Source organism: Macrotis lagotis, chromosome 1 (genome assembly GCF_037893015.1).
Source record: "Macrotis lagotis isolate mMagLag1 chromosome 1, bilby.v1.9.chrom.fasta, whole genome shotgun sequence".
In the NCBI taxonomy this organism is placed as follows: Eukaryota; Metazoa; Chordata; class Mammalia; order Peramelemorphia; family Peramelidae; genus Macrotis; species Macrotis lagotis.
In genome coordinates this window covers 118,396,689-118,421,121 of record NC_133658.1, presented here as the reverse complement: position 1 = coordinate 118,421,121, position 24,433 = coordinate 118,396,689, and the positions used below count along the sequence as shown (strand labels likewise).

The 24,433-nt window shown below is 35.9% G+C and overlaps 1 protein-coding gene and 1 pseudogene across 1 annotated transcript; one reads left to right on the top strand and one right to left on the bottom strand.

Annotated features, from left to right (window-relative positions):
- Nucleotides 1-21,064: 21,064 nt before the first annotated feature.
- LOC141514075 (large ribosomal subunit protein eL39-like) lies at nt 21,065-21,220 on the top strand. Its single transcript, XM_074224552.1, has one exon. It carries the CDS (start codon nt 21,065-21,067, stop codon nt 21,218-21,220), a length of 156 nt encoding a protein of 51 aa, XP_074080653.1.
- A 1,200-nt stretch (nt 21,221-22,420) lies between these two features.
- LOC141514652 (ADP-ribosylation factor-like protein 5A pseudogene) lies at nt 22,421-23,103 on the bottom strand (annotated as a pseudogene).
- Nucleotides 23,104-24,433: the final 1,330 nt, after the last annotated feature.

Genomic DNA, 24,433 nt, shown 5'->3' with positions numbered 1-24,433 from the left:
AGGCAAGGGGGAATGAGTTCTTCGTTCTCATCAGAAATGGCTCAGAGAGGAAATAACATACACACTTAATAGGGTGAGGAAATCTATCTTACCCTAGAGGAAAATAAGAAGAAAGGGGAATGGGGGGAATAGGTGATAGAAGAAAGGGAAGATTGAGGGAGAAGGTACTCAGATTCAATGCACTTTTGGACCAGGATAAAAGGAGAGAGAGAGAATAGAATAAATAAGAGTGGGGAGGAATAGAGAGGAGGTACAGCTAGTAATAGCAACTGTGGGAAAAATATTGAAGCAACTTCTCTGGTGTATTTATGATAAAGAAAGCAACTCACCCCAGAGACAGAGCCATTGGAATCTGAACACAGAGTGAAGTACATTTTTTTTCTCTCTCTCTATTCTTGAGGTTTTTCATCTTCTTGGCGGGGTGGTGGTGGTTGTTATGTTTACTCTTATAACACATTAACTTTTGATCAAGGTATAGCGTGGAAACAATGTAGAGACTATCAGATGGCCTTCTGTGGCGGGGGGGAAGGGGAGAATTGTAAAATTCAAAACCTTACAAAAAATGATGGTACATATTACTATTGTATATAATTGGAAAACAAATAAAATGTTATGAGGCAAAAAAACATTAAAACAATGACAAACTATTACTCTTGGACTATTCTAAGAAAAAAGAGGGAGAGAGACCTGGCATTCCAAGCCAGGCACCCTCCTGATTCTGTTAGGGGGGGGAAATCATGGACTATTTCCAGAGAGACCTTGCATTTTTAGTTAGTCACCTATTTGATATAAATCTATCTTAACTGGGAGAACAGTAGACTGTTCCAATGAGAAAAACATTGCATTGCAACGAAGCTCATAAGACTCCTCTTGTTTGATAAGTAGACTGTTCCTAGACCTTGAATAACTTCAATACGATAGTTATAATCCTGAAGGTTATTCTCACCATCTGGATGATGAGGTAATATTTTTTGAAAAGCTTTCATTCTTTTCTTTGTTTCTGGGGTAGATTTTCACAAGTAGAATGTAACTCTGAAGACTAATCAATGAGTCGACAGAGAAGGACGATAGGGAGAAGGAGGGGATTACATTAGGCCATATAATTTTGCTTGACTGTCAATGCAGGGCAGCTCCTTGATCTTCACTACCTTTGTGAGACTTGGAGTGTACCCTTTTCTCGAGAAAAGCCAAAATAAACTTTTTTTTTGCTCAAACAAAACAAAACAAAACAAAAACAACCTAGCACAAGCAGCTCAGTGGTATGTAGAGACATCTACCTTATTTTCTTAAATTTTGTAGCAAATCTTAGCCTCCAACACTTTTAAAGATGCCAACCTAGTTCAGTTTGTAGAAAACCTGCTCCTAACAGTATCAAATGCAGCTATTTGACAGGAATATCCATCATCTGTTGCTGGAGCTTCATCAAAGTGATCACAAAGTTTCTCAGTCCATTGGATTATTTGGGTTTTCTTGTAATTGTTGGGACTAACTCTAAGTGCAATTAAGTTGTTCAACCACTGTCTGCTCCCTTCTTCAAGTGGCAGCTGAGGGTCATCCTTGGATATAGGCAGTAAATAACTTCTTTTGGTGAGATTGCCAAGTCTCCTGTATCTCTGACTGATAGCTCTGCTCCTAAACCTTTGCTGTTGGATTCCCAACATCTCTCAGAACTGAAATAGACCCTGCTACCTGCACCTGAATTGGGACTCCCAGATTATAGTAAGTCCTTCACTCTTTTGAACAGGAATTTTGACTTTGTCTGATGAGCTGATCTGGTGTGCTGCTGCTGCAGCTCAGCTTGCTACCATGGAAGCGCCTGCATATACTTTTAATCTCTTACCTTCTGGTGATATTTCCATTTCTCTTTCCAATGATGACTCTGAAGTGGAGAAGTAGAAAAAAAGTTTAAGGCAAAACAGGTTTATGGGGTCTGGGTGTCTGCAGACAGCAAATCACTCTTCCCCAAGCTACTGACCACGAAGGATGTTTGTCTGTTCACAATCATGGCCACTTTGACACTCAAAGGATTGTGGATTTGATCAGAAAGTGTGACCAACAGAGCTACCTCTAGCCCTATCTGCCAGGCATATAATCAACGTGCTTTACATACATCTTGGGCACCCTCTGCCTTGTATACCTTTTGAATATTTACAATCGACTTCTTTTGAATGTCAAAGGCTTAACATTATAAGATTTACCTTATTGGTGACTAATTCACCAAGTGGGTAGAGGTTTTTCTGGGCTCTCATGCTACTGCCACATTTGTTGATATGATACTCCTGAAGGAGACACTTTCTCCCAGCATGCCCAGACTCTGATAAGGAAACCCATTTCACTAATTCCGTTTTGTCCCAAATTCGTTTCTGTTTGGGGTGACTCCAAAATTCTACATGCATTACCATATGCAGACAAAGAACTTAAAATCATGATTGGCAAATTGTATATTGAGACTCAACTGAAATGGAAGAATGTTCTCTCCTAAGCACTGTTCTATCTGTAGAAAAGATCAAGAAGAAAACTACATATATCACCTTTTGAAATATTTTTTGACATACCTCATTCAAGCAAAATCCTTTCCCCTAATATATATCCCATTACTAGGAAGGGATAGCTCTGTTCCTTCCTATATACAGGAGTTACAAGTCAGACTGCAAAAACTCCGTGGCACTCGAACAAGTGTAGACTGATCCTTTGGACTTATTACTGCATGATTTATGCCTGAGAAGTGTATACGTATACAGGTTACATCAAAAACTTTTAGTGACCTGATGGGGCTCAGTTGCTTGGGAAGGACCATTCCAGGTGTTGCTGACCACTATGACTGCCATCAAGATCAGAGAAAAAGACTTTTGAATTCATTGTTTGTACATAAAACTGCAACCATTTTCTGATTCATAATGTTCCTGCCTTTTAATAGTGGTTATTCAACATCATTTATAGCTAATAGTCTCAAAGGGGCTTAACTCTGCTTCCTCTTTTGAGCATGTTACAGTCTTTTGGTTCTCATTTTAATCTTAGCACTATTATCCATAGTTCTCTCTTCTTTAGCTCCTTTCTCTTTATGATACTGGACAGGAGATATTGCTATCATTACATTCCATGGTCAGGTGGGATATAGTCTAGACCAAGCCAAAGCCACTGGGTCTCAGGAGTGCTGGATTTGTCACCAGCTCCATTGGGGCTTTACTATCACCTGGTTGCCTATTCCAGTCCAGGCCAATGAAATAATGTCACAACTTGCACTTGAAGAAGGTGGTTATCAGAAAACCAAATTAATTTTTTTCAATTGTTATTTTTTTTATTTTTCCAATTACAGCTTAAGAAAGTTTTTCAATGTTCATTTACATGCATATGCATATGTATAAGTTACAAATTAATTCTTTAGGTTATATAAATTTTATCTGTAAATTAGCAAAAATTTGCTAATTGTATTTACTGTTGATAATTGTTCATGCTTAGCACCTTTTTCATAGCAGTAGTTTATATATGATGTTATTTATGATTGTAAAATTTATTGCTATATTTAGAAAGTTATATATTGAAGTTGTTTCTTGAGTCAATCTAATTTTAACAGGTTTCAGATCTAGAGACTTCAATGAGAGGTTAATTTGTAATTTTTGATCTCCATGACAGGTGTGCCTTAATAGCTATGATTATTAAAACCTGCTATTTAAGGTTAAATCTTATGGAACTATAATTGACACTGTGTTTTGAATCTGATTTCAGATATGATCATCAAGAAATGCTATTAAGTCAATGATCCATAATGCCACTTGCCACTTCTGGGGGTAACATCTCAGAACTGCAGATTAATTTTGTCTCATGGGAAAGGTGGGAGAGCAATGTTAGAGATGGGTTGACATTAAACTCTCCTGACTTGATTTCCACAGTGCCATTTCTTCTTGAATGGAAGTTTCCCCACCTGGTTGACTCTAAACCTGGCTATGACATTCTCTCAATACAGTACTACCTATATGCCTCTAGGCTAGAACTGACATGAAGTTAGGGAAGCATTTTCCCTCTACTGTAGCTATGGCAAATTTCTATAATCATGGCAAGTGATAGGTAGAAGATATGAACACAATATTAAATCTTTATCTCTTGGAGTATAGCTGGAGTACATCTAAATTACTATATAAGATATAAGATCTGAGCTATTTGGCCTAAAATTATAGTTCTTTCTATAACCTAAACAAGTAGGTGAGTATTTTGACTTGTCAATTAACTATTACTCCTTATATATTCCTGCATTAAGTAAGGTCTTTAAATATCTAATGACATGGGAATAATTAGGCAATGACATAAGGATTTGTGAAACCAGGTTATAAGTCTATTATTCAGTGATGTTAATATCATATATATTTTCTATTCTGTGCTAAAGAAAAGAATTTCAGCACAATTAGTTATATTAGGAGAGAGTCCCATAGTCTATCTTGTATTACTTCAAAGACACTTCCAATTTTACTCAAGGTTATTATTTAATGAGGGATTAACATTGTACATAGAGTATGTTCTGGAATGCAAGCAAATTGCACAAGTTTGAAGAGAATTTGAGAGCAGTAATCTATGTAGGCATAAAATCTGGTTAGTTTGAACATGGCTAGTTACTGAATATGGGTTACTATAGACAACTCATTCAATATAATCTGGAATACATCCCATCACAGCATTTGTTTGGAATTGGAAAAAAAATAAATGTCTTGGGTAAATTTATTTGTGACCTACTTAGGTACTTCTATATAGGACTAGATCCTTAGTATTTCATCTTCCTGGGGGGAGAAATGGGGATGAGCAGCTGGAATTAAATAACTGGAGTAAATAATGAAGCAAATAGCTAGAATAAATAACAAAGTAAATGGAGTGAATTTTTTTTGAGAAAAATAAGATTAACTATAAATGGGATACAAAGGTTTTAAGTAGGTTCTAATGACAATCAATATAACAATTTGCTACCATACATCACAAGGCAGTTAGTTATAGGTAAGAAGCTAAAGTTTCATCTCATTCTAGGACTTTAATCTGAGGTAAAGGATGAAATAGATGAATACCAGAAGGTAAGTGATGGTAGAGTCCATGCCAGTTTAAAAGGCACTTTTAATCTTAGCTTATGTAAACTGGCAAATACCAAATATAACCAGAAGGACCAATTCTACAAATCAGATCCTCCTAGATTCTTTTAGATTTTCCCTTCAGCCTGATATTGGGCAGTGTCTAAATAATACTTTGTGTAGATAAGACAGGAGTATGGAAAAATACAAATTCTCTTGTGTAAAGTTTCCTATTTTGATGTTCTTATTTGAGTCATAAGATTTCAGTTAGCTTTTATCACATGATCTGATTATTGGTAAAGCAGACTTAAAGGACTATATAAAATTGTATTAAGACCTATTTTGCAAGAGATTTTAAGTAGAAAAAGAATCTCTATTAAGTAACCTAAACCGGAGAAATTGATGTGCTAGGAGAAAATACTCTGAGAACTGGCCTATTCCAAGACACCTAAGAGGAGAGATTACCAGAAGACCAGATACCTGCAGTAGGTGATGCTTTCAGAAACCAGATAGTTGCATGAGATGACTGAATCCCAAGATACGATAAACTAGTGCAATAGACAGTGGTGGTAGTAGGTTAACTTTCCTTTTCACTTCTTTATGCATCATTGTTCTTTGTAAGGCCTACTTGCCAAAGGGACTGCTCCTGTCAATGTGATCAAACTCTACCCCTCTTTCCCTTTAATTATTTCACATTAAACTACCCAAGCCCCATGATCAAAAACTCTGATTCATCAGACCATGTTTCTCAATGAATCAAAGAGGGGAAATGAGAGAAATTAATTTTAATGCGATACCATTTGATTATTAATAATGATTTCTATTATTCCCTTCTTCTGTAAAAAGGCCTAGCTGAGAGAGAAGCCCCTCCCTGGTTAAAGAATAAAGATCTAGTTTGGGGGAGGACCCACTTTCACTTGGGGAAAGAGCTTCTGTCCTTTTCCCCCTCCATCATAGTTTATGTCAACCCAGTTCATGAAGAAGAAACCAAAGCAGAGAGAACCTGGTCAGAGAGTCCAGATTTGTAGAAGAAACAAAAAACTCATGACTAGACCACATTCTCAGCTGACCTCCTTCTCCCTTCAGTGGTGTGGTATTTTGATAGCTTTTAGGTTACTTCTTCATTAAATGATCAATAATCAGGATTGAGTTTCATTTGTCAGGGGAATTCCCTGTCAAGAGGTATACACCTGATTTAAAGTGTTTGAGTCTCCCTTGGAGTCTTTCATTACTGAGAGAATCACTGATCATTGATGTATTGATTACTGATTGGCCTATTTAATAAATTAGTTTTATTACCTCAAACTCATCTCTCAGAATTTTTACTCATAACACCCTCTCCATCATATTTTATAGGATAATAGCATTCCATTACATTTATATAAGAAAACCTATCCATCATCCCCTCAGATTTCCATTCTTTGCCACCTCAAAAAGTTATATTATCTTTATAATGGGGAGTTTATTTTGTTTAGGACTAATCCCTTTCTTAATTTACTATCTTTCTAATTCTCCCTCTCCCATTTTCCTTTTCCCTCCATTTCCCTGTTGAATGGAATGTATTTCTGTACCCAAATATCTATATATTTATTCTTCCTTCTGGATTTGACCATTTCAAATGAGAATAACATTGAAAAGTTAAGGTTATCCTTCTTACCTCCTCCTTATTTGTATAAATGTCTACTTGTGCACCTGAATGATAAGAGATAATTTTCCTAATTTTCTCTGTCTTCCTCTATACCCTTGCCCCCTTCCTGTTCCCTTCTCTTTTCATTCTTCTCTTTAGATTGTCAAGACAAAGAAACAATTTCATTAGAGAGAGTTATAATAATGAGATAACATACCAAAACTATGGAATGCAGCAAAAGTGGTAATCAGAGAAAATTTATACCTTTAGGTGCTTACATCAATACAGTAGAGTAAGAGCAGATCAATGAATTAGGCATGAAATTTAAAAAAACCCAGAAATTAGAACAAATTTAAAATTCCCAATTAAACACCTAACTGGAAATCCTAAAAATTAAAAGGTTAGATGGAATATAAAATGAAATATAAGATAACCATTGACTTACTAAATAAAACTAGAAGTTGGTTTTATGAAAAAAATAATAAAATAAATAGATAAACCATTAGTTAATAGGATTTTTTTTTGCAAGGCAGATGGGGTTAAGTAGCTTGCCCAAGGCCACACAGCTAGGTAATTATTAAGTGTCTGAGGCCAGATTTGAATCCAGGTACTCCTGACTCCAAGGCCGGTGCTTTATCCACTACACCACCTAGCCACCCCCTGGAGATTTCTTTTTTTTTTAATAGGATTTTTTTTTTAAAAGAGAGAAGTCAAGTCCTTAATACAAAAAATAAAAAGGGTAAACATAAAACTAATGAAGATGAAATCAAAGCAATTATAAGGAGTAATTTTTCCCAGTTATATGTCAATAAATTTAACAATTTAAATGAAATAAAAGATATTTACAAAAATACAATCTAGATCAATAGAAAAGAAAATAGAATGTCTAAATAAACTTATTTTAGAAAAAGGTATTGAGGGGATATGAAAGAAGAAGGGGATATGAAAGAAAAAAGCTTTAGGACCAGATAGATTTACAAGGGAATTCCACCAAACATTTATAGATAAATTAATTCCTAGACTAATAAACTAATGGGCAACTAGATGGTCCAGTGAGTAGAGTGCCAATCCTGAAGTCAGGAGGACCTGAATTCAAATTTGACCTTTGATACTTGACACTTACTAGCTGTGTGATCTTGGTCAAGTCACTTAACCCTGACTACCTCGAATCTAGGGCTATCTCCAGTCATTCTGGTTCATATTTGGCCACTGGATTCAGATGATTCTGGAGGAGAAAGTGAGGCTGATGATTTAGCACAGCCTACCCCTCACTCAAATCCAATCCACATTCATATCATAGCATCACCTCCCTGATATCATAGTCCTCTTTGAGAACAAACCATTCCAATGATAAGTAAATTATTTAGAATAATATGCAAAGGAGTCCTGTTAAATGACTTTTATGAAACAAATATGGTGCTGATACTCAAACCAAGAAGAGCAAAAGCAGCAGAAGAAAATTATATACTAATTTCTCTAATGAATATGGATGCAAAACTCTTAAATAAAATACTAACTAGGAGACCACAACAATATATCACAAAGATTTCAATCAAGTGAGAGTTATACCAGAAATTCAGGAATGGTTTAACATAAAGAAAACTATTAACATAATTGATTATATCAATAACAAAAGTGACAAAAAATATATATATCAATACAGTACTCCTATTAAAAACACACTAAAGCTTAAGTATAAATGGATTTTCCTTAAAATGATAAGAAGCATCTACCTAAAACCATCAGCAAGTACTATTTGTAATGGGGATAAGTTAGAAGCCTTCCCAAAATGAAGAAAAGTGTTACAAGGATGCCTATTTACCACCAATATTATTCAATATTGTATTAGAAATGCAAACAATAGTAATAAAAGAAAAGAAAGAAATTGAAGAAATAAGAATGAACAATGATTCAGCTAGAGATTCAACTAAAAAGCTCATTAAAACAATTTAAGCAAAGTAGGATAAAAAATAAACCCACATAAATCATCAGCATTTCTTTTTTTTTTTATCACCAATAAAACCCTGCAAAAAGAGAGAATGAGAGACATTCCAGTTAAAAATAACCATAGGGGTGCCTAAGTGGCACAGTGGATAAAGCACCAGCCCTGGAGTCAAGAGTACCAGGGTTCAAATCCGGTCTCAGACACTTAATAATTACCTAGCTGTGTGGCATTGGGCAAGCCACTTAACTCCATTTGCCTTGCAAAAACAAACAAACAAACCTAAAAATAGCCATAAACACTATAAAATATTTGGAAGTAGATCTGCCAAGACAAACCTAGAAGTAACATAATTATAAAATACTTTTTAATATAAAGTTAAATTTAAATAATTAGAGAAATAGTAATTCTTCATGGGTGGGCAGAGCCAGTATAAAAAAAGATAGTAATACCTAAACTAATCTACTTATTCAATGTTATCTTAATGAAATTACAAAAAATTATTTTATTGAGCTAGAAACAATAACAATATTCATTGGGAGGAACAAGAGGTCAAGAATAATGAATAGGATTTATGAAAAAACATAAAGGAAGGAGGTTTAGCAATACCAGATCTTAAACTATATTATAATTATCAAAACTATCTGGTACTATTTAAGAAATGGTGGATCAGTGGAACAGAGTAGACATAAAATACCCAGTAATAAATGATTATAATAAGCTTGTATTTGACAAATGCAAAGATTTAAGCTCTTAGGAGAAGAATGAACTAGTAAAATTTGTTAGGAAAACTGGAAAGCAACTTGGCAGAAATTGGGAATTGACCAATATCTAACTCCATTTACCAAGATTAGGTCAGAATAGATGACCTAGATATAAACTGAGATAAGTAAATTCAAAGAACTTGGTTACATATTAACCTGTCGACACTTAAGGGTTAAGAGAAAAAATTGTGAATAAACAAGAGAGAGAACATTGTGAAATGTAGAATGGATGGTTTTGACTACATTAAATTAAAAATGTTTTAGAAATGAAACTACTAAAGCCAAGATGAAAAGGAAAGTAGAAAATTGGAGAGGAAATTTATACAGTTTCTTTTTGGGGAGGGGTTTATAAGGCAAATGGGGTTAAGTGGCTTGCCCAAGGACACACAACTAGGTAATTATTAAGTGTCTGAGGCCGGATTCGAACCCAGGTACTTCTGACTCCAGGGTCGGTGCTCCATCCACTGCACCACCTAGCCCCCCCTTACAGTTTTTTAGATAAACGACTCATGTCACAAATATAATGAAAATTTTGCCAAATTTATAAGAATATGAATCATTTCCCAATTGATAAATAGTGAAGGACAGGCAGTTTTTTCATGAAGAAATTAAAACTATATATGGTCATATAAAAATGCTCAAATCCTTATTGATTAGAGAAATGCAAATAAAAACAACTATGAAATATCATCTCATGTTTATCAGATTGGCAAAAATGATAGAAGGGGAAATGACAAATGTTAGAGTGGATGTGGAAAAATTAGGACACTTAATACACTGTTGGTGGAACTGTGAATTGATTCAACCATTTTGTATACTGTGTACATTACTCTTTGACCCAGCAATACCACTCTTAGGTCTGTTTCCCAAGATGATCAGAACAAAAGGAAAATAACCTCTATGTTCTAAAATATTTATAACAGCTCTCTTTGTGCTGGCAAAGACCTGGAAACAGCATGCTCATCAACTGAGGAGTGGTTAAATAAGTTGTGGTGTATGATTGTCATGGAACACTATTGTGCTGAAAGGAATAATGAGCAGGTTGATTTTAGAAAAACATGGAAAGATGCCTTAAATAATAAAGAATGAAATGAGTAGAGCCAAGAGAACATTATATATATGAATAGCAATATTATTCAAAGAATAAGTTATTCTGAGAATTACAAATATTTAAATCATCTACAAAAGATCTATGAAAGAAGATGCTATCTACTTCCAGAAAGAACTAATAAATAGAAATATACATAGTATGATTTTACACATATATATGTGTAAGTATATACGTATTTATTTAATATACATGAAGCAAATATATCTGTACCAAATGATGGTCTTCTCTAGTGTAGGGTGAGAAGGGAGAGGGAGAAAGATAGTTTGTATCTTAAAATGTAACAAAAAAATTAATTGAATTCAATTTTTTTTTTAGTTTTTTGCAAGGCAAGTGGGGTTAAATGTCTTGCCCAAGGCCACACAGCTAGGTAATTATTGAGTGTCTGAGGCCGGATTTGAACTCAGGCACTCCTGACTCCAGGGCTGGTGCTCTATCCACTGTGCCACCTAACTGCCCCTGAATTCAATTTTTTTTAAAAAGATCATCCAGACATTAACAGAATTACTCCTAGACCTTGTATACTTAGACTCCTTCTGTGACTCTGGATAATGAAAAGGTTCAGTGGAGATATTTCTATTACCTCCCCATATTAGCATAGAAGCAGTTTATCTTTGTTTGTCCTTTTTGATTGGTCTTTTTTGTTTATCTTTTTATATGTCTTTTTCACTTCTGTGTTCTTGCTCTTTTCATCAGGAATACTTGGAACTCCTCTATTTCATCAAAGATCCATTTTCTACCTTGTAGCATTATTCTCAAGTTTGCTGGTTATTATTCTTGAATTTATGGAAACCCATGGGGCATAAAAGTGATAAAATAGCTAGAATGCCAGGCCATGAGTTCAAATCTGGCCTCACACTTATTAACTGTGTGACCTACGCAAGTCATTTAACCTTGTTTGACTCCATTCATTATCTGTAGCATGAATAGGAAAAAGAAATGGTAAACAACTCTATTATCTTTGCTAAGAAACCCCCAAATGGGATCGCAAAGAGTCTGACCAGTAGAATGCTGCTGAACTCAGTCCCTATTGTCCAAATGGAATGCTCCAGTTGGTTCAAAGTAATGAAAATATAAGTTCTCTTTGGTCTAGGGACTTTGCTCAACTATTTCTCTGTAGATTGGGCTAGATGCTGGAACTGAGACCCCTATTCTGCCCCTTGAGAGGGGGTAGGTACTCTTGCTGCTTGCTTCTGAACTTCCTCCACAGTTCAGGTATCAGGGTCACCTTACCTGGAAATGTCACCCCAGTGGGTAGATCTTTCCAGTCTGCCTGCCCTGAAACTGTTACCCAAGACTGGGTAGTGGGTGACAAAGCTGCCAGTTGGCACCTCTCCCAGCTATAGTGCCCCAGGAGGGATCTGGCACCTTCTCTTACCTTGTTGCACAACCTCTTCCTGTGTACTGTAGGTTATGTGCATGGTGTGGTCCTGGTCCAATTTGGACTGACTATTCTCAGATCTTTCTATCTCTGCATCCTGAACTACACTGAAAAAACTGACCTCATGAGAATTTTTCTAGATTTCCCCATCATAATTCAGTCTGATACATTTTGTAGCTTTATTTAGAGGAGTTTTGTATAAGGAAGTTCAGCTGTACTGCTACCAACTGCACTATCATTTTTACTCTGCTCTCTATAATCCTATATTCTTTAATTTTTAGACTATCATATTCCAAGTTCTCTGCTACTTAATAGCAATGGTTGCCAAATTTTGTGTTATTCTCATTTATGCTCATTGGTTATTGAACTCTTTCTAGTTACGTGCAACATTTTTTTAAACCTGGAAACCCTGATTTTTTGATTATGACATTTCTAGAGATTTTCATTTTATGGTTTCTTTCAGAAGGTGATTCTTTTTTTTTCATTTTGCTTTCTAGTTCTAATTTATCTGGGCATTTCTTTAATGATTTCTTGAAATATGATATCAAGGCTTTTTTTTGTCATAATATAATGGGCCTTTGCTCTGTGTATAGCCTGATCACTTAATATGGAGGGACTCACAAGAGATATTCTAAGAGCCTACTTCTGAAAGAAGTTATTCTGTGTTCCCCAATCACATGGATGGAAACAGCCTCCTTCCCGCAAAGCAAGAACAGGCTGCATAGCAAGAAGAGGCCATGACTTTAAAATTACCAGACTGGTATAGTCTTTCTCTTTCTAGTAGTACCTAAGAGATACAGGTGAAAATTCTGTTTCCTTGAAGACAGGAACCATGAACTGATCTAGGTGACATGAAAGGCTGCCTGCTCCCTCCCCTGCTTCAGGTCCTGTGGCCCCAAAAAACAGACTTGGGAGGTTGGGCTGATCTATTTTATTTATCCTTTTTAGTTCTAGTGCAGGTGATAGGTCCATGGACTCAAACTTGGCCCTGATGACCTTGCAGGCAGAACTCTAGGTAAGGTGTTGATGTGAGCCTAACAGGGAAGCTCTGAAAAGTTGAGCTAGTAGGACTTGATTCTAGGAGTTGGAGGAGCCTGTAGACTTGGAAACTGAAGTTAGCATGATATATAGGAACAAAGGTCAACTGTGAACTTGATCCCTCTTCTCATTACCAGAGTCTGAGATGATAGAAGGGAACATTATGCCCCAATGTGTTGGTAGGGAGGGGAGGAATGTTTGTATATTTATTCTTGCTGTAACTTTGAAGTAAATATTCCTCTGTAAAAGTTAATCTATAGAAATAGAACAAATTAAACATCCCCAATTAAATATCAAATTAGAAATTCTGGAACTCAAGGGAGAAATTAATAAAATTGAAAGCAAGAAAACCATTGACCTGATAAATAACACTAAGAGTTGGTTTTATGAAAAAGACAATAAAATAGACAATTACCAGTATCAAAAAAGAAAAGGGTGAACTAACCATCAATGAGGAGGAAATTAAAGAGATAATTTGGAGCTACTTTGCCGAACTACATGCCAATAAATTGGATAACTTGAGTGAAACGGATGAATATTTACAAAAATACAAACTGCCCAGCTTAACAGAAGAGGAAATAAATTACTTAAATAACCTCATTTCAGAAAAAGAAATTAAAGAAACCATCAATAAATTCCCTAAGAAAACTTCTCTAGTCCAGATGCATTTACAAGTGAATTCTACCAAACATTTAAGGAACAATTAATCCCTAGTCTACATAAACTATTTTTAAAAAAGAGGAGAGGAAGGAATTCTGCCAAACACCTTTTATGACACCAAAACCAGGAAAAACCAAAACAAACAAAGAAAATTATAGATCAATCTCCCTAATGAATATTGATGTAAAAATCTTAAATAAAATTTTAGCTATGAGACAACAGCAAATTATTACCAGGATAATACACTATAATCAGGTTTGATTTATACCAGGCAGGCAGGGATGGTTTAACATTAGGAAAACACTCAACATAATTAAACATATCAATAGCAAAACCAACAGAAATCATATCATCTCAATAGATGCTGAAAAAGCCTTTGATAAAATACAACTTCCAATCCCTTTAAAAAGTTTAGGAATAAGTGGAATTTTCCTTTAAATAATAAATAGTATCTATCTAAAACCATTAACAAATATTATATTTAATGGGAATAAACTCAGAGCATCTCCAATAAAATCAGGGGTGAAATATGGATGCCCATTATCATCATGAGTATTCAATACAGTATTAGAAATGCTAGCAATAACAATAAGAGAAGAAAAAGAAATTGATGGAATCAAAGTTGGCAATGAGGAAGCAAAACTTTTACTCTTTGCAGATGACATGATGATGTACCTAAAGAACTGGAGAAAATCATCTTAAAAAGCTCCTTGAAACAATTAGCAAATTCAACAAAGTAGCAGGATATAAAATAAGCCCACATAAATCACCAGAATTTATATATACATATAAATATATATATATATATATATATATATATATATATGTATGAACAACAAAGCCCAAGAGCAAGAAATAGAAAGAGAAATTCCATTTAAAATAACTGTAGATAACATTAAATATTTGGAATGTCAAATGCTCATGATTATATCGAGTTAATACAATAAATATAATAAAAATGACAATTCTACCCAAATTAAATTACTTATTCAGTGCCATACCAAATCAAACTACTAAATAATTACTTTGCCAAGATAGAAAAAATAGTAACAAAATTCATCTGGAACAACAAAATAATAGCAAAGAGTGATAAAAAATGAATAGGAAGGTGGCCTAACTCTACTAGATCTAAAACTATACTATAAAGCAGCAGTTATCAAAATTGCCTGGTACTGGTAAAGAAATAGAGCAATGGGTGGGGCAGTGGATAGACCACCAACCCTGGAGTCAGGAGTACCTGAGTTCAAATCCAGCCTCAGACACTTAATAATTATCTAGCTGTCTGGTCTTGGCCAAGCCATTTAACTCCATTGCCTTGGAAAAACCTAAAAAAACAAGCAAAAAAATAGAGCAATGGATCAGTGGGCTAGGATAGGTTCAAAAGAAACTGTAGTAAATGACTACAGCAATCTACTATTTGATAATCCCAAAGACATCAGCCTCTGGGATAAGAATTCACTATTTGATAAAAATTGTTGAGAAAACTGGAAAATAGTATGACAAAAACTAGGCATAGATCCACATCTCACACTCTATACCAAAATAAAGTCAAAATGGGTACAGGACATGGGTGGCTAGGTGGCGCAGTGGATAGAGCACCGGCCCTGGAGTCAGGAGTATCTGAGTTCAAATCTGACCTCAGACACTTAATAATTACCTAGCTGTGTGACCTTGGACAAGTCACTTAATCCCATTGCCTTGCAAAAACCTAAAAAAATGGGTGCAGGACATAAAGAGCAATTCCACAGATAGATTAATAGGACAAAAAGTACTCTATCTATCTGATCTATGGAAAAGGGACAAATTTATGACCGAACAAGAATTAGAGCAATTATAAATTGCCAAAAAGAATGATTTTGACTATTAAATTAAGAAGTTTTTGCACTAATAAAATCAATGCTGCCAAAATTAGAAGGAAACAGAAAGCTGGGAAACAATCTTCACAACCAGGAGTTTTGATAAAGGTCTCATTTCTAAAATATATAGAGAATTGCATCAAATTTATAAGGTCACAAGTCATTCCCCATTTCATAAATGATCAAAGAATATGAACAGACAGTTTTCCAATGAAGAAATTAAAGCTATATATAATTATATGAAAAAATGCTCCAAATCACTATTGATTAGAGAAATGCAAATTAAAATAACAAGAAGGTATCATCTCACGCCTAGCCAAGATGAGAAAAAGGGAAGATGATCAATGTTGGAGAGGTTATGAGAGGATTGGGACATTGATGCATTGTTGGTGGAGTTGTGAATGGATCCAACCTTTTTGGAGAGCAATGTGGAACTATGCCCAAAGAGCAATAAAACTGTTTATACCCTTTGACTCAGCAATTCCAATTCTAGTCTATATCTAGAAGAAATTATAAAAAATTGGAAAAGTCCTACATGTTCCAAAAATATTCATAGCAGCCTTTTTGTAGTGGCAAAAAATTAGAAATTGAGAGGATCTTCTTTAATTGGGGAATGGCTAAACAAGTCACAGTACCTGAATACTATGGAATACTATTGTTCTATAAGAACCCATAAAGGGTCAGACTCTGGAGAAGAATGGAATGACTTATGGGATCTAATGCTGAGCGAAAGGAGTAGAACCAAGAGAACAATGTACACATCAACAGCATTATGAGATAAACAACTTTGTTGGAAGCAGCTCCTCTCAGCAATCCAGAGAGCTAGGACAACGGCATTTGACTGGTTATGTTAAAAACTATTTTTGCATATAGTTAGAAAAATAAATAAAAGTATTTTTTAAAAAAATTTTAAGTAGTTAATATGATCCTATAAATGAAATGACAGTGTTGAAGAAAAGAAATGGAAGAGAAATGAGACTTCCAGAGGAAAACTTAGAAGAAAAATGAAAAATTATTATCCTCAACTAGAGGAAGAAAAACAAAACAAAATACACAGAAAAATCCCAACCCTTTATAAATACTATAAAAATTGTCTTTTATGTATCTCTTTCCCTTAATCCTAATTCCTTATGCTCAAAACTCCTAATTTGTAAACATGTTTTACGAAATATATATGTAAAATACTAACCTCTTGACTGTTCCCTGATGAAGGAGGGAGAGTGGGAAGGGAGGACAGAGGGAAATTTTGTAACTTGGAAATATGCATGTACATATTGATGAAAATAAATAAATAAATTTTTAGTTAAGCTGGCTGCTAAGTGATTAAATATAGTGAGGGCAGGGGACTTCTTTTGGGACAAGAGGGGCTTGGATAGTCGCTGTTAAAATTACTTACAAGAAATATAAAGATTCTTAAATTATCTTTCTTTGCTCTATTTTCTAGGTTAGTGTTTTTTTTTGTATATGTAATCTATTTTTATGATTTTATTCTATTTGTCTATCTTTTGATTTTGTTTTGATATTTCTTATTATCCAATACAGTAGTTAGCATCTATTTGGTTCACTGTAATTTTCAGGGAGTCCATTACTTTGGTAAGAACATCTTATTCTAAATTTTTAATTTTTCTTCTAAGTTTTTCCTCTAGAAGTCTCATTTCTCTTCCATTTCTTTTCTTCAACACTGTCATTTCATTTATAGGATCATATTAACTACTTAAAAATTTTTAAAAAATAAATATATTTATTTTTCCAACTATATGCAAAAATAGTTTTAACATTCATCTTTTTGGAAAGTTTTTGAGTTCCACATTTTTCTCCTTTCCTCTCTCCTTCCACTCCTCCTCTTGACCACATTAACTCTTTTTTTTTAATTTTTATTTTCCCCCTGGTTACATGCAAAAACAAGTTTCAACATTTACTTTTTTCTTTTTTTTTTTAGTTTTTGCAAGGCGATGGGGTTAAGTGGCTTGCCCAAGGCCACATGGCCAGCTACAACATTTACTTTTAAAACCTTGAGTTCTGAATTCTCTTCTTTCCTCCCACTCCACTCCCTATCATGAGAAAGCAAGTTATTTGATATAGGTTAAAAATGTATAGTCATGAAAAACATAATCACAATAAACAATTGTAAGAGTGAACATAGCTCCCCTCAAAAAAAGAAACATCAAGAAAAATAAAGTTAAAAAAAAGTAAGGTTCTCTTTAGACACCATCAGTTCTGTCTTTGGGATGGATAGTAGAGCTCTGGCCTTGGAATCAGTAGGATGAAAGTTAGAATTCAACCTCAGATACTTGCCACTTTCTTAGCTGTGTGACCTGGGGTAAATCACTTAACCCTGATTGCCTCACATTCAGGGCCATCTCCAGTTATTTTGATTCATATTTGGTCTCTGGACCCAAATAGCTCCAGAGAAGAAAGTGAGGGTGGTGACAGCACAGCCCCACTCACTCAAGTCTGATTCATGTACTTATCATGGCATCACCTCTCCTGATGTCATGGTCTTCTTTGAGAATGAAAGACAAATATCATCAAATTTTTCAGAGTCCTCTTGGGTTATAGCAGGGCTGAGAAAAAGTAAAACATGAACAGCTGATCATCCTACAGCATTGCTGTTACTTGACCACATTTAAAAATGCACACAACTTTTTAACTTTATTTCTTCCTGGAATTCAAGTTGCCTTTTACCTAGCCTCTGTTTTCCTGTGGGAAGGAGTAGGCATTTATAGAGCCCCTACTGTGTGCTGTGTGCAGATACCACCAACACTCCTCCCCTCCTCCAATGGCATGATGCTCCCCTGCATTACCTCAGCCTCTGGAGACCAAAGAGGAATCTGACTCACAGCCCACTCTGCCAAGCACTTTTTAAAATGTTGTTATTTTATTTTTTCAGTTACATTCAGAAATAATTTTTAACATTCATCATGTTGTAATCCTTTTGAGTGCCACATTTTTTCTTTTTTTTAAATTAATTAATTTTCAGTCATATGCAAAATTAGAAAAGTTACTAAATTTCCTTCCACCCTCCCTTCCCAATCCCCTCTCCTCAGCAGAGAACAGTCAGGTTAGCATTGTACATACATATTTGTACATACGTATCCTATTTTGGATGAAAACGTTTACATATTAGTCATTTTTGGTATGAGGAATTACGATTAAGGGAAAGAGATATATAATAGATAATTTTTATAAAGTGTTCATCAGGTTCTGACTGTTTTTCTATTTTTTCTTTTTCTTTTCTTGTTTTATTTTGTTTTGTTTTTCTTCCTCTGGATGGAGATAATAATGTCCATAGCTGGTCTAATACAATTGTCCTAGCTCTCTGAACTGCTGAGAGGAGCTGCTTTCATTAAGGTGGAACATCTCACAATGCTGTTAATGTGTACATTGTTCTCTTGGTTCTGCTCTCTGATGATCAGCATCAGATTCTATAAGTCATTCCATGCTTCTCTAGAATCCAACTATTTAGGGTTTCTTATAGAACAATAATATTCCATAGTATTAATGACCATAAGTTGTTTAGCCATTCCCCAATTGATGGCATCCCCTCAATATCCAATTCTTTGCTACTACAAAAAAGAGCTACTATGAATATTCTGGAATAAGTGGGATTTTTCCCATTCTGGATATAGACCTAGAATTGGAATTGCTGGGTCAAAGGGTATGAACAATTTTATTGCTCTTTGGGCAAAGTTCCTTACTGTTCTCAAGAAAAGATTGGATCTATTCACAACTCCACCAGCAATGAGTGCCACATTTTTCTACATCCCTTTTAACCTTCTGCAAATGGCCTCCATGTACAATCATGTCAAACATATTTCCATATTTCATATTGTGAAAGAAAAATATGAGGAAAATAAAAAATCATAAAACAAGTTTTATTAAATGAACATATTATACTTTGGTCTGCATCCAGACTCCATATTGTTTTTGATTTTTATATTGCTAAGATGAACAAGTCCATCTTAGCTGATCATCACCCTCTACAAATAGCCTATTTATCCATTCCCTTCGATTCTCAGTTTTCCCCATCCCTGACAGCTTCTAACTCTGATCTTACTACTCAATACTACAGTGACCAACCAACATGTGGCTCCCAGACTCTACCCATGGCTCATGTCCACCAAAGGAACTGGATCAAGTTGCTTTAGACTACCCAACAACCTCAGCCTCCTAGTGGACACTGAAAGTAAACTTCTTTGGACTGAAGCTGAGGCAGAATGGCTTCCTTTATAACCCAAGACAGGCTTTGCCCTTTGGCACAGGGAGAGAAATGAGTTTGCACACTTCTTCTCTCTCCACTCTAGTGTATACTTGAGAGAAAATTAGATCATCTTCTGTGGGAACATTGCATAACTATGTCTTCCCACCAACTGGACAAGTATTTATTGCCTAGTCTACCTTTCACTCCACATTGAAGTACCCCAGCAACCAGTCTCTTCTTATCACCTTCATGATACATGCAAGGTACCAAAGGGCCCCTACTCTCCTTCCTTTTTAGTGGCTAAAGGCATTCGTTTTTTAAAAAAAAATTATTTAAGACAATGGGGTTAAGTGACTTGCCCAAGGCCACACAGCTAGGTAATTATTAAGGGTCTAAGGCCAGATTTGAACTCAGGTACTCCTGACTCCAGGGCTGGTGCTCTATCCACTGTGCCACCTAGCTTCCCCTACAGGCATCTGTTCTGAAGTGGGCACAGGGGTGGGAGACATCACAACTTTTCTGTATTATTTCAAGCATTTATCACAAGACCTCCAGGAAAGTTTTGATGACAGAGCCAAAAGTCTCTTACAGATTCAAGAACAACTGGATTTCCTAGCCTCTGTAAACTTACAAAACAGACAGGGTCTGGACCGACTGGCTGCCACAAGGGAGGCCTCTGTTTGTTCCTGGATGAAGAATGCTGTTACTTTGTTAATAAGTATTGGTTCAGGATGCTGCTAAAAAACTGACTTATTTGCCTTGCAAAAAACCTAAAAAAAAAAAAAAAACCTGACTCATAGAGCCTCATAGAGTAGGAAAAAAATCAGCTAATTGGTGAGTCCACTTGGTTTCAGTCTTTTCACATACTCCCTTGACTCCTTGCTATATTAATCTCATTAACCATAGTCTTTCTTTAATTTCTTTTTTTTAAAGCAGTGCAAATTTTTTCTGGTTAGGTTAATACAATACATAGAACATAAAGGACAAAATATAAGTGACATGTCAACATCTATGTACTGGTTTCATTCTAATTATAAGTAAGCATATTATTCACTTAGGTTAGGCATATTATTTACCTTTCTCTAGTATATAAAGCAAAGCCATTAATCTAAATTTGAAGTATATACACAATACATATACAAACTGATGCAAAACATCTTTCTCATAGGTAACATTACATTTAAAAAATAGTGGAAATTGAATACTTGTGCCATTGATTTGTTTGACTTGAATGAAAAGACAACATTCAACTTAGGAAGGGTTATACTGATAATAAAGCTCTGGTAGTTAAAAATGTCTTCCTCTCCCTTTATCCTTACCACAGACTACACAATGTCCTGAGAGGATTCATCATGACAGAAATGTCAATCACAGCTTTAAGACCTAACTTCACCTTTTTCGCCTGTCCAGCCATCGTGCTTGGTTGTCATCTCATCATCATGTCTTCTCATAAAACATTCAGAATCAAGAAGTTCCTGGCCAAGAAACAGAAGCAGAATTGTCCCATTCCCCAGTGGATTCGGATGAAAACTGGCAATAAGATCAGGTACAACTCAAAGAGGAGACACTGGAGAAGGACCAAGCTCACGTTATAAAGAATGGCCAAGGAAATGAAAGAAATTCTACACCAAGACCACCTCCCCCTCCCTACCATAGCATCCATCCATCCATCCATTCATTCATCCATCCATCCATCACTTAAATCGCCTCATTGCCCCCAATAAAAAATAACTACTACTGCTGCCCCTCCCATTTTAGAAACCTGTCTACCAAAGTATAGAAGTCAAAGAAAACCCCCGGCAAAGTATTCGAGTTGTCTTGCCCTTGAATGTCTTCATCTCTTGCATCCATTCATTCGGTAAAATGTGTATTGTGATATAGTTTAAATTACTGTTCTCTCCATCTCTGTGTGGCATTTGTATGTTTGAGGTTATGCTTAAAAGGCAGAGATCAAGGGGCGACTAGGTGGCGCCAGCCCTAGAGTCAGGAGTACCTGGGTTCAAATCCGGTCTCAGACACTTAATAATTACCTAGCTTTGTGGCCTTGGGCAAGCCACTTAGCCCCATTGCCTTGAAAAAATCTAAAAAAAAAAAAAAAGGCAGAGATCATCCCGCAACAAGTTATTCCTGTCAAGAAGAACCAAGCTCAAGCCCTGTCTCAAACAAGCCTTCACAAAAACTTCTCTGTGTTTTGTTTTGTGTTCTAAGGAGTGAGAAGAGAGCACCTACCTCACAGGGTTGTCGTGGGGATCTAAGATTTGCAAGCCTTCAGCGGAAGCTTCCAGTGCTGCTAATGCGGAGCTGTCTCAACCTGATTACGCGCAGCTGAAGGTGTTCATTTCTCTAACTCACAGTCAGAGAAGTAGCCTGTTTGACCCCCTGCTTATTTCACACAATAAACCGTCTTTGTTCCTTGTTGGGAGGTAGTAAATTAAGTGGCAACTTTCTTAAAAGTTGTCGGTTATTTGTGCGTTTGGGAAAGCCCAACCTTTTTGTTAGGAACTAGACCTGGTCCAGGTGAATGGCTTCATAATTTTCTGAAGATGCAATTCTGCTAATAAAGGGCTTCTAAAAAAAAAAAAAAGATCTAACTTCAGAAGAAACTTATGTGAAAGCAAACTGGAACGTGGAACTCCATCTTTCTTTTCAAAGAAGTGGTGTTAATTTTTTTCTTATAGAAAAAGTTTGTCAGTTTATTATAAATATATCTAAGCCATTCATTTTTGCAGTTTTGGGGTTAATTATAGTCCACCACTTCATTTATGCAAAGTCTACAAACTAGAGGTCAGTAAAGATCATTTCATCTTAAGATGTGACATCATCCATTCAAGTCCTTGGTACAATCCCTCACCAGTAAGAGCACAGCATGCCTGGATATGCCACTGGTGATCTTTAATTGAAGTTAGCTTCAAAAACTGGGAAATTTCAGCTACTGTCATGCATTCTTTAACATTGTGTTTATTAGCAAAAATCAGCAATCCAGCTTTTCTTAGATCTTCATGTGCTAACATTTTATAGAGTTCTTCTCTAGTTACAGAAATCCTGTCTCGGTGGTACTGTCCACAACAACAATGGCAAACTCAGTATTTGTATAGTAAGTATTCCATGAAGAACGAAGAGATTCTTGGCCGCCAATATCCCACATTAGGAAACATGTATTGTTAACTACTATTTCTTCTATGTTACTTCCAATAGTGGGAGATGTGTGTACAACTTCATTCACAGAAAATTGGTAAAGAATGGTGGTTTTCCCTGCATTATCCAGACCAAGAATGATAACTCTGTGCTTCTGGTGATTGAACAGTCTCCATATCCTGGTGAAGAGGATTCCTATCCTCAAAGCAGCAGCTCCTGCCCCGACCCCCCAGGCCACCTCGCCTGCCCTCCCGGGGCTCAGTACCCATGGCCAAGGTGAAGGAGGAGGTGGAAGAGGAGGAATGTAAGACAGGGACCCCGGAGGGAGGCCCTGCTGCCTCATTGGGAAGGAACCTCAAGGCCACTGTCACCCCCGCCCCCAACCATATTCTTTCTGACCCTCTTGCTATGTCCTCCTTTGTTCCTGATACTTAGATCCTTCATGCAAAAGACAGTGAGCATGGCAGCATCTCAGATGCCCAAATCCATGATGTTACTTCAGGTCCAAGGATGCCCACAGTTCTACTTTTACCCCTTGCTGTCTGATGACATCATCATTCAGCTAGAAGCAGCTCCAGAAGAACCAAACTCTCCAACCCCAATTCCCCCCTTAGAAAATTAAATCAAAAAGGTTGGAATGTTGAATCCAGGCCTGAGTTTCATTCTTGCCCAGAATTCTTTCCTAAGGACATGAATCCTAAAATAGAAACTCCAAGCAACGCCCAATCAACCTTTGGTGACCCCCAAACAAAACACATCCTCCCTGCCTCCTATATCCCATACCCTATAAAAAGATTTGCTGTGATACAATCTTCCTTTTAACCTCATGTTCACCTTTTTGACCTTTCCACAATGTCACTGGTAATGTGTACAATATTCTGCTTTTAGTATTAGTTCAGGCAAATCTTTCCAGACTTCTCTGAGGTCTTCCCACTCGTGATTTCTTTTTCTTTTTTTCTTTTTTCTTTTTTTTTGCCCACTCATGATTTCTTACAGAACAATATTATTCCATCTTATTCATATACTATAATTTGTTTAAGCTGGGTACTTTTCACAAATATTATTTCATTTGATCTTCATAACAACCATGTGTGTTAAATGCAATTATTATCTTCATTTTATGGTTGAGGTTAAGTGACTTGCCCAGGGTCACATAATAAGTTTCTGAGGATGCATTTGAATTTAGGTCTTCCTGACTCCAGGCCCAGTACTCTATCAACTGTGTCACCAGCTGCCTCTGATGCAGTTTTACTTGTGGATCTTCAGAGTCAGTCTCTTCCCCTAAATTTGTGTCTTGGATGTCCCATTCTTTGTGGTGGAGGTCTTTTATTTTTATTAACTTCCCCAGTCTTATTTTCTGAATGAGATTCTATGTTATCTCATGAGATTCTATGTTAAGACCTGACCTGTGTATTTCTGGAAGAAATGCCTGAGTTTTGTGTATATCTTTTATATTCTCTTGGGTTCTATTGGTGCTTTCTTGGGGTATGGTGTGCTGGTTTCAAGCTATCAGAACAACTCAGGCTGGAGACCCACAAGATTTCAGTTTGCTCAGCACTGTGAGAGAAATGATTATTAAATATTTCCCTTATTATTAAACATTTCCCTTCTTATTTCCTCATTTAGAGATTAGGTCAAAACTTAATTCTCTGAAGAGCAGGGCTGATGATGAG

Bases quoted from the DNA above. Each gene is read 5' to 3' on its own strand.
- LOC141514075 (XM_074224552.1), top strand. From the start codon at position 21,065: ATGTCTTCTCATAAAACATTCAGAATCAAGAAGTTCCTGGCCAAGAAA.